The following is a 10,915-nucleotide window of genomic DNA, read 5'->3' as shown; positions in this document are numbered from 1 at the left end:
AAACCATTTATTTCCTTGTTACTAAAACCGATTCTGAAGTACAAGTTCACTAAGTCGGTGGATATACCTACCATAGCAGTTTGTCTTGAAACAAAAAACTAATCAGTCGATTTTCTCAAAATAGATTTTCAACTTTATTCTCAAAATGATTAATAATTTTATTTTTTTTTATTAATTAATGTATTTATTTTAATGTAGGCCTAAAACTCCATCATAGGGGTGTGCTCAGAGGGGGGTCATGGGTGACACCAATTTCCCTGAAATGACTGCTCCAGCATCACAGTCCCTGGAGAGGAGTACTGTTAATTTTACCACCCCCAATATAACTGGATAATACACATGGATAGGGCCAGTGATTAGTCATGTTACCAGAATACTGTGCCTTGTGTCATTGCACTCCCAGGAGACAATTAAATGTAAGTATATTTTGAGTGTTGCACATCCATCCACTGCAGTAACCACTTACAAACAAGGAGTAAACATGAGCAGATTGATCCAAATATCAATAGTATCGATGCCAACGCTGGTGTCTGATTGGTACTAACCTGATAGTATCGATTTTTTTTTTTTAAATATATATCCGTTAAGTTAATATGTAGCCCATATAATTGTGTTAAATAAACTTTTTGGAATAAAAAAAAAAAAATATATATATATATATATATATATATATATATATATATATATATATATATATATATATATATATATATATATATATACCTCAAACATGCATTGTGATAAATGTTTTCTGGTAAGTGCCACATCTGTTTGATTTTAAGCCTGTAACACATTTAAACAAAAGAAAGTTGATTCCGAGACGGGCACATTTACAAGAAACTGCAGTTTCAAAGTACATGAAAACCTGAAACCTGTTTTGTTGCATTAACTAGAAAATAAAAATATGTGTTCTGAATTTCTAAATTGATAATTTGTCTCAAATCGTGACACACCATTTTAAAATCAGCGATATACTAAGTAATTAAAGCTGTAGTATTAGTGGTACAGAGTACTTCTTAAGCCGACCCCTTAAGGAAGCAGCTGAAAGACAAAGTTCTCAATACCATCAAAAAGCTTTAATTACTTAGTAACTCACTGATTTTTAAACATAAATCTACAAATATGAAGTGTTCTTATGGATAAATCTGCCGAGCAACAATGTGACATGAATGATTAATGTATACTCTTCCTTTGAAACTTTTGTACTATTAGTAATAGCAAGTGTTTAAGTACATCTTTGTTTTAGGCTCTTGCGCATTTAATACCAATTGTATGAAGGCTCGGGGGCTCCACATTGTGCTGGTTTTTGATCAAATACTCTGATTTTGTGACTGCTTCTTTCAGTCCTTTCTCATTTCATTCGTAGCCTTTAATCACATTAGTCCACCTTGCCGTGTAACCTTTTAGATAAAACCATTGTCTAGACATACTTCTTGTGAGTGCAGACTAGCTTCCCCTTTTTTTTTTAAAAACACATCTTTGTTTTGGTGACTTCCCTTTCACAGCTGACTGTGGGTGATAACTAATTCTTAATACAGAGACCCATGTGTATCTATGTGAGATCTGACTGCAGTGCCTTCAAACATATGGTGTGATATTTTGCAGTGACAATGCATTTTCCCTTGTGGTTTGTCATTTCGGGTATTGGCAGAGGAAGTTGATTTCTGTTCAGATATATTAGTTTATTCTACGCCGGTACAGTGACTGACTACGTCCCTGTCAGGCGTGCGTTTGTTTAAATAGGGGAAGAAAAAAGTTACACTAGGGGGAGCTAGATACAGGTGACACTACATCTTTGCGGTGTGTTGTGACACAAGTTCAGCAGCTCCTACAGTCAAATGGTTTAAGTGTCAGTCTTGTGCAATAACAAGACTGAAATTTGCCAGTGGCAGGATGTTGCAGATCAAACACCCACACAGATTTTATATTTTAATCTGTTATTGCAGTACATTTCATACATTGTACAGAAGTTGAAACTCTTGCCTGAAAGACTTGAAATATTGTCATGAGTTAATCAGTGGGTGATGCTGAAAAAGTTGCATATTTCTTCTCTTTTGGGAGAACTAGGAGAGCTTCTCCATTTTTGGTCTCATCTGTCACGAGCTCAAGGAAGCCCTCGACGACTTCTGCAAGCCTGCATCAAGAGATACAGTTACCATGAATATTCATTTCCACTGCAAAATACTTTTAAAAACATAATGCCATGTGCACAGACATTTTAAGGCTTTGTACAATTTTAGACTCACGTTAACACGCCAAGTTTTTCTATCAGTTCCTGGTTGGCACCTGCCAAGTTGGAGAATTGTCCCAGTTTGGACTTGATAGAGGAGAAGAGGTCCGTTTTAACGAATCCTGGGCAGAGGGCATTCATCCGTATACCATAGCCTGATGCAACTGAGGCAGCCTAGTAAGAAAGTTTTACATTTTGTGTAGCTCTCGATTCAATAAGGGGCTGAAAAATGGTCACAGGAGAAAGATGGTGATCGAGTCCACTCGAACACCGAAGAGAAACTGAGCTTTGTGACCTGCATGTTCTCCTGCTAGCAGCAACCATCAGATGATTGCCACACTGGTCAGAGGCATGACATGAATAGCAACAGTAATCATGTGTGTCAGGATATCCTCCACCCTGTTATTCCACCTGCAGGATGAACTGACGTTACAAAGCAGGATGATCCATGCAATTTCTAGTTTCAGTTTTCAGTTCTTCAATACCATGCGCTTCAGTGTATGGTGCAGTCCATTCCCTTGTGCATACCTTTGTTGCAATAAGTGCTTGGTGGAATTACTGTTGCCATCGTGTTAGTCTGGTCATTCTGACCTAGCATTACGCTCACAACTGATGCTCGCTGATTTCTTTCCAGACCATTTTATGTAAACCCTAAAGTGTGCTGGAAAAATCCTAGTAGATCAGTTTCTGAAGTACTCAGACCCACCATGCCTTGTTTAAAATCACTTCAATCATATTTCTTTTGATGTCTCTTTGAGCCTCAAGTCATATTGACCCAATTGACTTTTACTGGCTGATTAGACAATGTGTTAATGAGCAGTTGAACATGCAAGTTATAGCAGTAGCACAGTTGCCCTAGTAGCCACTAAGCCCAACATGCAGCTTACATTGACTCTCCAGACAGTACAAACAAATTGAAACTGATTTTTCCTGAAATTGTGTCAGTTTCCTTACCGCAAATGCTCGAGTAAACCCAACCACTGCATGCTTGGTGGCTGTATACACAGGGCAGCAAGACAGAAGGCCAATACCTGTTGGATGGGTTGCAGTTCAAGTTCAACTCAAGTTTTCCTTTAGCAGTCAAAGTAGTCCTGATAGTTCAGGCTGTTCATCATTTCAAATGAAGTGACTACCATGCATGAAATGGTCTGTTTAGACGCAAATACATAAGTTTACCTGCCATGGATGCCACATTGATGATGACCCCTCCACGACCCCCAGTCAGCTTGTTCATGTGCTCGATAACCAGGTAAGACCCCCTAATACAGCCACCCTACAACAAAAGGCATCCATGACACTTGCAATCTCTTGCATATCTGATTTTGAGTAGCTCAATGTGAGTGTTTCTTACAAGGTTGATGCCAATAGTCTTCTCCCACGTTATCTCATTGAAGATGCCAGCATTGTTGACCAGGATGTCAATTCCACCAAAGGTTTCTACAGTTTTCTGAAAGGCAGCTTGAGACACCACAGGAATAACAGTCCTTTCAAAACCAAGTGACAAAATTCAAGCCAACAATAAAAAGACAAATTCATCTCTAGCTGTTTATTGGGAACTACAAGAACTGTTGCAGCATTCCCAATTCATGAAGCAACTTTAAGCTGACTACAGAAGCATGCCAACTACAACTACCTCCAGAATCTGATCAGCTTTATTAGCAGCATCTACATTAGCAAAACCCCTGTGCTCTGGTAAAGTTCTGATGGCTCATTGACTCCCACATGAAGAGCAAGTAATTTCTCATGGTCTGGAGCTCCAGCTGCTGATAACTGCTCATACTGTGACTCAAGCTGGTGAGTTCGAGAAAAATTCACTGACTGGAACAAACTAAATCTACAAGTATTTGAAGGAAAGCAGAACACACACACGCCTTTGCCGCCACCATTTACATTTTGTTGTGTATGCATGTTACCTTTGATCTCCTCTTCTGACTCTACGTTGCACAGCAGGAACAGGGCTCGGTCTGGTCCGTGCTCTTTGTTCAGGGTTTCAACTAAACTCTGTCCTGCAGTTTCATTCATGTCCAGGATGGCCACCTATATGTGCAGGACAACACATTAAGCATTTTGTTTTTGGTCACATCCTGCAGTGAAATGTTATGATTTACCCCCATGAAGGGTTTTAGCCACAGACACTAAAAGAGGTCAGGAACCTGTTCCTTTTCCATCCCTCCTCAGTGAGGATGAAAATTTCATCAGATAGAGTCTTCCTTGCATTCCATTCTTGCAAATACAACCCAAAAAATAAGTTACATTTCATTGCTTAGAGTTTAAAAAGCATAAGTGTTACCATTTTTAGTGAAAGAGCTATAATAAATGCTATTAAATGGATAGCAAGTTTCCCCTCCAACATCCACCTTCCAACACCACAAATACAGTAATTTGGTGGGCAACCAACTTCAGACCAGGGGGGACAAACTGAAGACAGCTTAATAAAAGGATGCAGTTCAAATCAAACTCATTCATGCTGACTTAACCTGTATCCGCTTTCTAACTCTAAATAGGCCATGCAGTAGTCTACTTAGAGTATTTGATTTTACTCACCTATGACTAGTAAAACTAACAAACTTATCTACTCTCGCAGTTACATGCTCATATTCATCACCACAAATTTACTCATTTATTGCAGGAAAAAAAGAGTATTCAACCTCAGCACTTCAAAATGTGAAGCACAAGAATATCTGATCTCAAACACTACCTTGGCACCATTTTGCAGAAGAAGTTCAGCTATTGATCTTCCTATTCCCATCGCAGCTCCGGTCACTACTGCAGTTTTACCATTGAGAGCCATTTCAGCTCTTTCACAAGAAAAGACCTAGAGTAGATTTGCAAGGAAATGAGAAAATGTTAAGCAGAGAGAAGTTATGTGTTTTTATATGTTGCTGGTCATCAGGAAGCCATACAATTTCCAGCTGGTTCGAATACAGGGAGAGGCAATCAGAGTGAGTGAGTGCACCTGTAGGAGGTGTGGCTCTGCTGACTGAAACTTGGCCCAACTCAATAAAACATCATTTGTGTCTGACCCATACTCCGGAACAGTAGGAGGCGATAATGCTCCTTTACGTTGGTTGCCAACCGCCGTTAAACACAAAGAAGAAGAAAACAAACAAACATCATTTGCCCTCATTTATTTGATTTGTTTGTTTACTGAAGTGGAAACAGTCTAACTTAGTACGATGTCTTTGATACAGGCAACACAAATAAGTTAAATGTTTTGGGCTAAATCCGTCACGATAAGTCACTCTTCAGTTTGACTAATGAAATACTTTGGAAATGTTTGAAATCTATTTTGACCTGACGGTCATAAATCTCTTAATCCCCACAGCCATTAGTGGAGCTGCATGTGGCCAGCAGATGGAGGTATGGAGCTGTGCAACTTTGTGGCCAGTGTCTCTGATCTACTGTCAGAAAAGTGAAAGAGAATGTCAAAAACACCTGATTTTCAGCTTTTTTCTGCTTTTACCTAATGGTTTGTTTGTTTGTTTGTTTGTTTGTTTTTAAATTCAAGGAGAGTAGCCCAATGTAAAGTTGTTGTTGTTTTAAATCACATTGTAAGTGTTTTTTTCTGAGGCCTTCAAGTGGCAAATCCAATTAGCCACATGCATTTATGAGGATTGCATTCAAATAAACAGCCTAAAGTTTCTTTTAGGAAGGAGTTTGAGCAGCAGTGCTATCAGCTGGTCCAGATAGCTGAGCCCACTCGACCGATATGACACTCCACTGGCTGGCTCAAATACTCCATATGCTGACTTTAATATTTAAGCATTAATGAAGCATTTAATAAAAGAAATGCTGATGAGTCAAACAGATCCATTAACAGAGGTTCCAGCACAACTAAAGCCCGGTTATCCCAAAGTTAGCTTCTAGCAGGTCATAGGCTGAAAGCCTGAGACTCTTTGTGGGGCCTGAGAAAGCATGAAGTTAAATTCAATCCCAAATCTGATACTAAGTCAGTGCAGTGAAGCAAGAGCAGCAGCACTCTGAGCTAACACTGATGTTAAAGCTCCTTAATATGAACAAGTGTGGAACAAACTGCACGGGAAAGCATCTGGTATGCAGTCTGTAGGGGTCTGGAAAAACATTCCACTACAAACAGAACTTATTATGAGGAGTCACAATGAGTCACTGATTAGATTTTTAGGCGTAATGGTCAATGAAGCAGGATGCTTTCTTGCTAATTTAGCTGCTTTTTATTGCATTTACTGCTGCTCTGCTGCTCTGCAGGAGACACAGGAGTGGTTATTGTCATCAAAGGTCAAGAAGCTGTCTGATTAGTTTTATTCAGTGCCAGGCAGAGAAAGCAGGTTTAAGCACGCATGATAGTATGCATATACAGTGTATTAGTCATACTTATAAATACTGAGCCAGATACTGAGCTGTGTGCGTGTGTGTGTGTGTGTGTGTGTGCGCGCGTGCTCAGGACACATATTGCTTAAAGGGTTTTGAGCATAAACGTACACGGCAAGACTGTGCAAGTTGATTATAACTGTAGAACTCATTGTGTGGGCTTCTGGCAAAATATTTCTGTCACAACCGCTGCAAATGTACAGAAAGTATTGCAACAGAAGCGGCGCATTGCTCATACTTGATGCAGATAACGATGATGATGCTTAGCCCTTGAAATATTTTCTCTTTTTCGTTCAGTCCATTAAGCAAGAAGGTCAGTAGCCGATACAGTTTTATGAACTGCATCACTTTTGTTTTTGCAGCTCCAGCAACACACATAATTGCTGTTAGGGCAGGGTGGGAACCTCAAGTATTAATGCGATGTGACTCAACAGCCGTCCTGAACTGAACAGCAGCTCAAAGAAAGCAGTTTTTACAGCGCGGATAGTCTGCATCCTTGTGTCAGTGAGGTATGTGCTTTTTTAGGAATTTAAGTGAACTAGTGATGCCATTAATGACCCCATTATATAAGAATACTTTTGTCACGGCTCTGTTTCATATATCTATGATAGATATTCTAAAATGTTCGAATGAAATGCTTCTGGTTTTCAATCATTTTATGCAAAAAGGAGTTTTTAAAAGAAACCATGTAGAAAGATCAAGCCTGGAATTGGAAACAGCTGGAATACCAGCATCACTCTCCACACTGAAGTAGATCTCACATCACTGATGAAGAAGTCCCTGCTCAACTGGCACCATCAAGCTCGACTGGAATTTGCAGCTGCCCACGTAGACGAGCCAAATGTGGAGTAAAGGTGAGGCTTTCAAAACTTGTAAAACTATGCCAACTGTCAAGGGTCATGCTGGTAGCTGAGGCACTCTGTTAAAGGTAAAGCAATTAAAAGAATTTCTCTTTTTTTATTGAATTTCTTCGCCCTACTGAGGAGCATCTGTTGATATGCATCAGAGCCAGCACCTCATTTTTTGTCTTTTTATTAATGGTGGTGGCAGCGTCATGCTCTGGGGCTATTTTGCTGCCAGTTGTTCTGGTACACTATACAAAGTGGGTGGTATTGTGAAGAAGGAGAACTACCTCCAAATTCTTCAACGTCACCTCAGATGAACAGCTAGATGGTTGAAGCTTGAACACATCTGGGTGCTCCAACAGGACGATGGTCCCAAACGCACATCAAAACTGGATTTGAACAGATAAAGAAGGCTAACATCAAGATTCTGGAATGAAAATTCTTTAATATACTTAAAAGTCGAATCTGTGCCAGGAAGCCAAGACTTTTTAAATTAACTCTGATAATCTGCCAATAAAAGTGGTCAAATATCCAGCCAGAGTTATGCCAGCAGCGTGTTGATGGCCACTAAAAGCATCTGGTCAAGAAGCTATTCAGCCAAGGAACATTAGTGGTATTTATCCTCTAAGGGACATTTAACAATATATTAGTGGGAGTGTATGTACAGATTTCTGTATATATACTTTTTAACCTGTGTGGATGAGGAAAACACACAAAATAAATTCAAACTTGTGCACCCAGTTCTTGTTTTTTAAAGTAATTAAAACTGTAAACTAATTCCACGCTGGAAATCATTAAAAGATCAAAATTACCATGACATTCATGCCCATGATAAATATATAAATTTATGACACCGCTGTACATCATAATGCAGCATGTCTCATTTTGGTGTGGAGAGGTTTGCAGAGCTCTGGTCCTGACCTGCCACTAGGTGGAGCAGAGAGTTGATAGCAGCGGTGGCCTCATGGTGATTGATTGCCTGTTTCAGTGAAGTCATTTCGTCAGTTTTTTGTAACCATAAACACATGGAAGATATCAGTTGCTTCGACATTCAGACTCCTAACTTCTACCGTTCACAGAAATTATAAAACATGAGTTTTATACTTTGCTTAGGCTGCTGCCCCCGCGACCCGGCCCCGGACAAAGCGGATGAAGATGGATGGATGGATGGATGGAGTTTTATACTTATCCAGTGCTTTAAAGATTACTTTTTCTCCTTCTATTTCTTTTTTTGATAGGGTCTGCTTTATTGGCTGAACTGTAAGAAACAACAATCATGAGACCAGCACCTGATGTAAAGATCAAACTTTAAGACTGACGGGGCATATTTTGCTAAAATTGCTCCACTTTTGTATTTTCAATATTACATTCCTGCCTTTCGTCAGACCCCAGGCACACACATTGTTTGTGATATTCATTCTTGTAGCAGGAATCATTATGTTTTGGGGGTTGTCTATAGATCTGTCCCATTCATAAACGCCATTGGACTGAATTTAGCACAGATGTTCACTAAGACTGAAAGGAGATCTAACTCAACTTTACAGGTAAACATGAAATAGCATGAAATTAAGTGATGACATTAAATATATCTAAGAGGGTTAAAGTTCATCACCACTGTAGATTCATGATGTTTGAAAGAAAACTGCAATAATTCTGCTTATTATTTAGCACCATACTTAGAGTTTGCGATCATACTTTGGTGGGATGCTGAAATAGTGACACTAATCTTTAATGCCCGCGTATTAAATTCCTCCTAAGCCTCCACCATATTATGAGTCAGGACAGTAATGGATGTAAACTGCAACTTCACTGCTGGAGGCATGCAACCGCAAGACGATAATTACAGTTTTGTCTCTCTGCTGCCGGGAGCCTTGGCGAGAGGTGTAAGTGTCATATCCTTTATTGCCTGAATCTTTTTTATTTTGTTTTTTAAACTAAATAAATTAAATAATTAAATAAAAAAAATTTAAAAATTGATTTGACAGTGAAGGTGTTTCTCTTCAGCATCTTCCAATCACTGTCAGCGTAAAGTTAGCAAATCTGGGCTGTGAGTCATATATGGAAATTGTGCTTTATCTGTACAGAAGGTGCTCAGCTTGTGTCAAGTTTTAATTAAAATAAATACACTCGACTCTGATAAGAATTCTGCTTGTCTGAACACCTTAATCAAACTTTTCAGTACCCTGCTAGCCCTGACATGAAGTCTGCTTAGACAGTCTCAAAACTATTTTCATCAGCTTGATGTGTCAGACGTGTGAAAGGCCGAGTTATAAAATGCCCGTTAACTGTTACGAAAAATATCCTTTCAGCTCTGCGCATTCACAAACTGGGTCCACAAAGGGCCCCCGAGCTCGTCTTGCTTACAGGGCAAATCCACCATTTAACGGCTTTCAGCTGTGATTTGCTGACCAGCTGCTGACTTGTGTTTTCATCCCAGTGGCCCATTGCCATTTCACTGGTGATTACACTGCTAAAGAGCTCCAGCGAGCTGGACAATGCCAGAGAGCTTTACATGTCACCAGTGTCATCGGCCGCAAAGAATAGGCAGCCGCCAATGAACAAAATTTGAGCCTGTTTACAGTGTGAGGCCGTGATGGGGGAGGAGCAGGGCTGCCGGTGTGTGTCTGTGTCTGTATGTCGGTATCTACAGGAGACTGAGTGCAAATGCGCAGAGATTATGTGGTATGAAGGTGTGTGGTGGTTGCTGGAACTTAATAGAGCGGGGTTTTGTTGGTGTGCCAAAAAGATAGTGGATCACACCTCACTCCTCGGTCATTCACACGTATTTACGTGACCCTAAAAATGAGACGCAGCTTCATTCAATTGCACAATGACCTAAAAGCCACTGAGTCAAGAAGCAGCTCCACAACAGACCTTGTGGTGGTTTGTTGACAAACTTCCATTCTGCTGTTTGTCACACACACACTTTTTGCATTGATGCCTTTCAGCACACACAGCAATCGGTCAGTGTTTAATGACAGAATAAAAGCTTTAAGTTTAAGTTATTAGAAGTTTTAGTTTCAGAGTCAGCGTACCCTGACGACAGGGTGATCACATCTGCTGTAAAGGAAGTCGTCACATGTCATCAGTCATCAGTCATTGTGTCAAGGTTTCAAGCGTTTTTGCCCTGTCGGCCTTTTGATAGACTATCAACCTGCCCACAGTGTACCCCGGCTCTTGGCCAAAGTCAGATGGGAGAGCTTCAAGTCCTCCTTTCTCATTATTTGGAGCATTATAGCCACAGCTGCCCTGGGGCGCACTGACAGAGGTGAGGCTGCCGGACACTGGAGCCACCAGGCCCTCTGACTACCACCAGTAGTGCTCCTAACTGAAGGCAACGGGTGAAGTATCTTGCCCAAAGACACAACGACCGAGACTGTCCGAGCCGGGGCTCGAACCTTCCGATTACAAGACGAACTGCCAACTCTTGAGCCACGATCGCCCCATTATTGTGACATGTATGGTTTGATCCCGGGGACGGAAAAACTTGAGA

General features: G+C 40.3%; 1 protein-coding gene across 1 annotated transcript; it reads right to left on the bottom strand.

The window, feature by feature from the left end:
* Window positions 1-1,649: 1,649 nt before the first annotated feature.
* Window positions 1,650-5,119, bottom strand: LOC113030449 (15-hydroxyprostaglandin dehydrogenase [NAD(+)]-like). The gene is made up of 7 exons (XM_026181917.1): window positions 4,929-5,119; window positions 4,144-4,267; window positions 3,582-3,688; window positions 3,407-3,503; window positions 3,185-3,261; window positions 2,247-2,404; window positions 1,650-2,134 (listed from the first exon to the last, which is right to left on the bottom strand). Exons 1-7 carry the CDS (start codon window positions 5,019-5,021, stop codon window positions 2,011-2,013), a joined length of 780 nt encoding a protein of 259 aa, XP_026037702.1. The 5' UTR covers window positions 5,022-5,119; the 3' UTR covers window positions 1,650-2,010.
* Between the last annotated feature and the right edge of the window lie 5,796 nt (window positions 5,120-10,915).

The sequence above is a fragment of the Astatotilapia calliptera genome, chromosome 10 (genome assembly GCF_900246225.1).
Source record: "Astatotilapia calliptera chromosome 10, fAstCal1.2, whole genome shotgun sequence".
Taxonomy (NCBI): Eukaryota; Metazoa; Chordata; class Actinopteri; order Cichliformes; family Cichlidae; genus Astatotilapia; species Astatotilapia calliptera.
This window is presented reverse-complemented; position numbering and strand designations above follow the sequence as displayed.

Excerpts from the sequence above, each read along its gene's own strand:
- LOC113030449 (XM_026181917.1), bottom strand. The coding sequence starts at position 5,021 with ATGGCTCTCAATGGTAAAACTGCAGTAGTGACCGGAGCTGCGATGGGA. Across the intron at positions 4,268-4,928 it reads TTCTGCAAAATGGTGCCAAG|GTGGCCATCCTGGACATGAA; the intron begins GTAGTGTTTGAG and ends CTGCACATATAG. Across the intron at positions 3,262-3,406 it reads CAATGTGGCATCCATGGCAG|GTATTGGCCTTCTGTCTTGC; the intron begins GTAAACTTATGT and ends CCCATCCAACAG.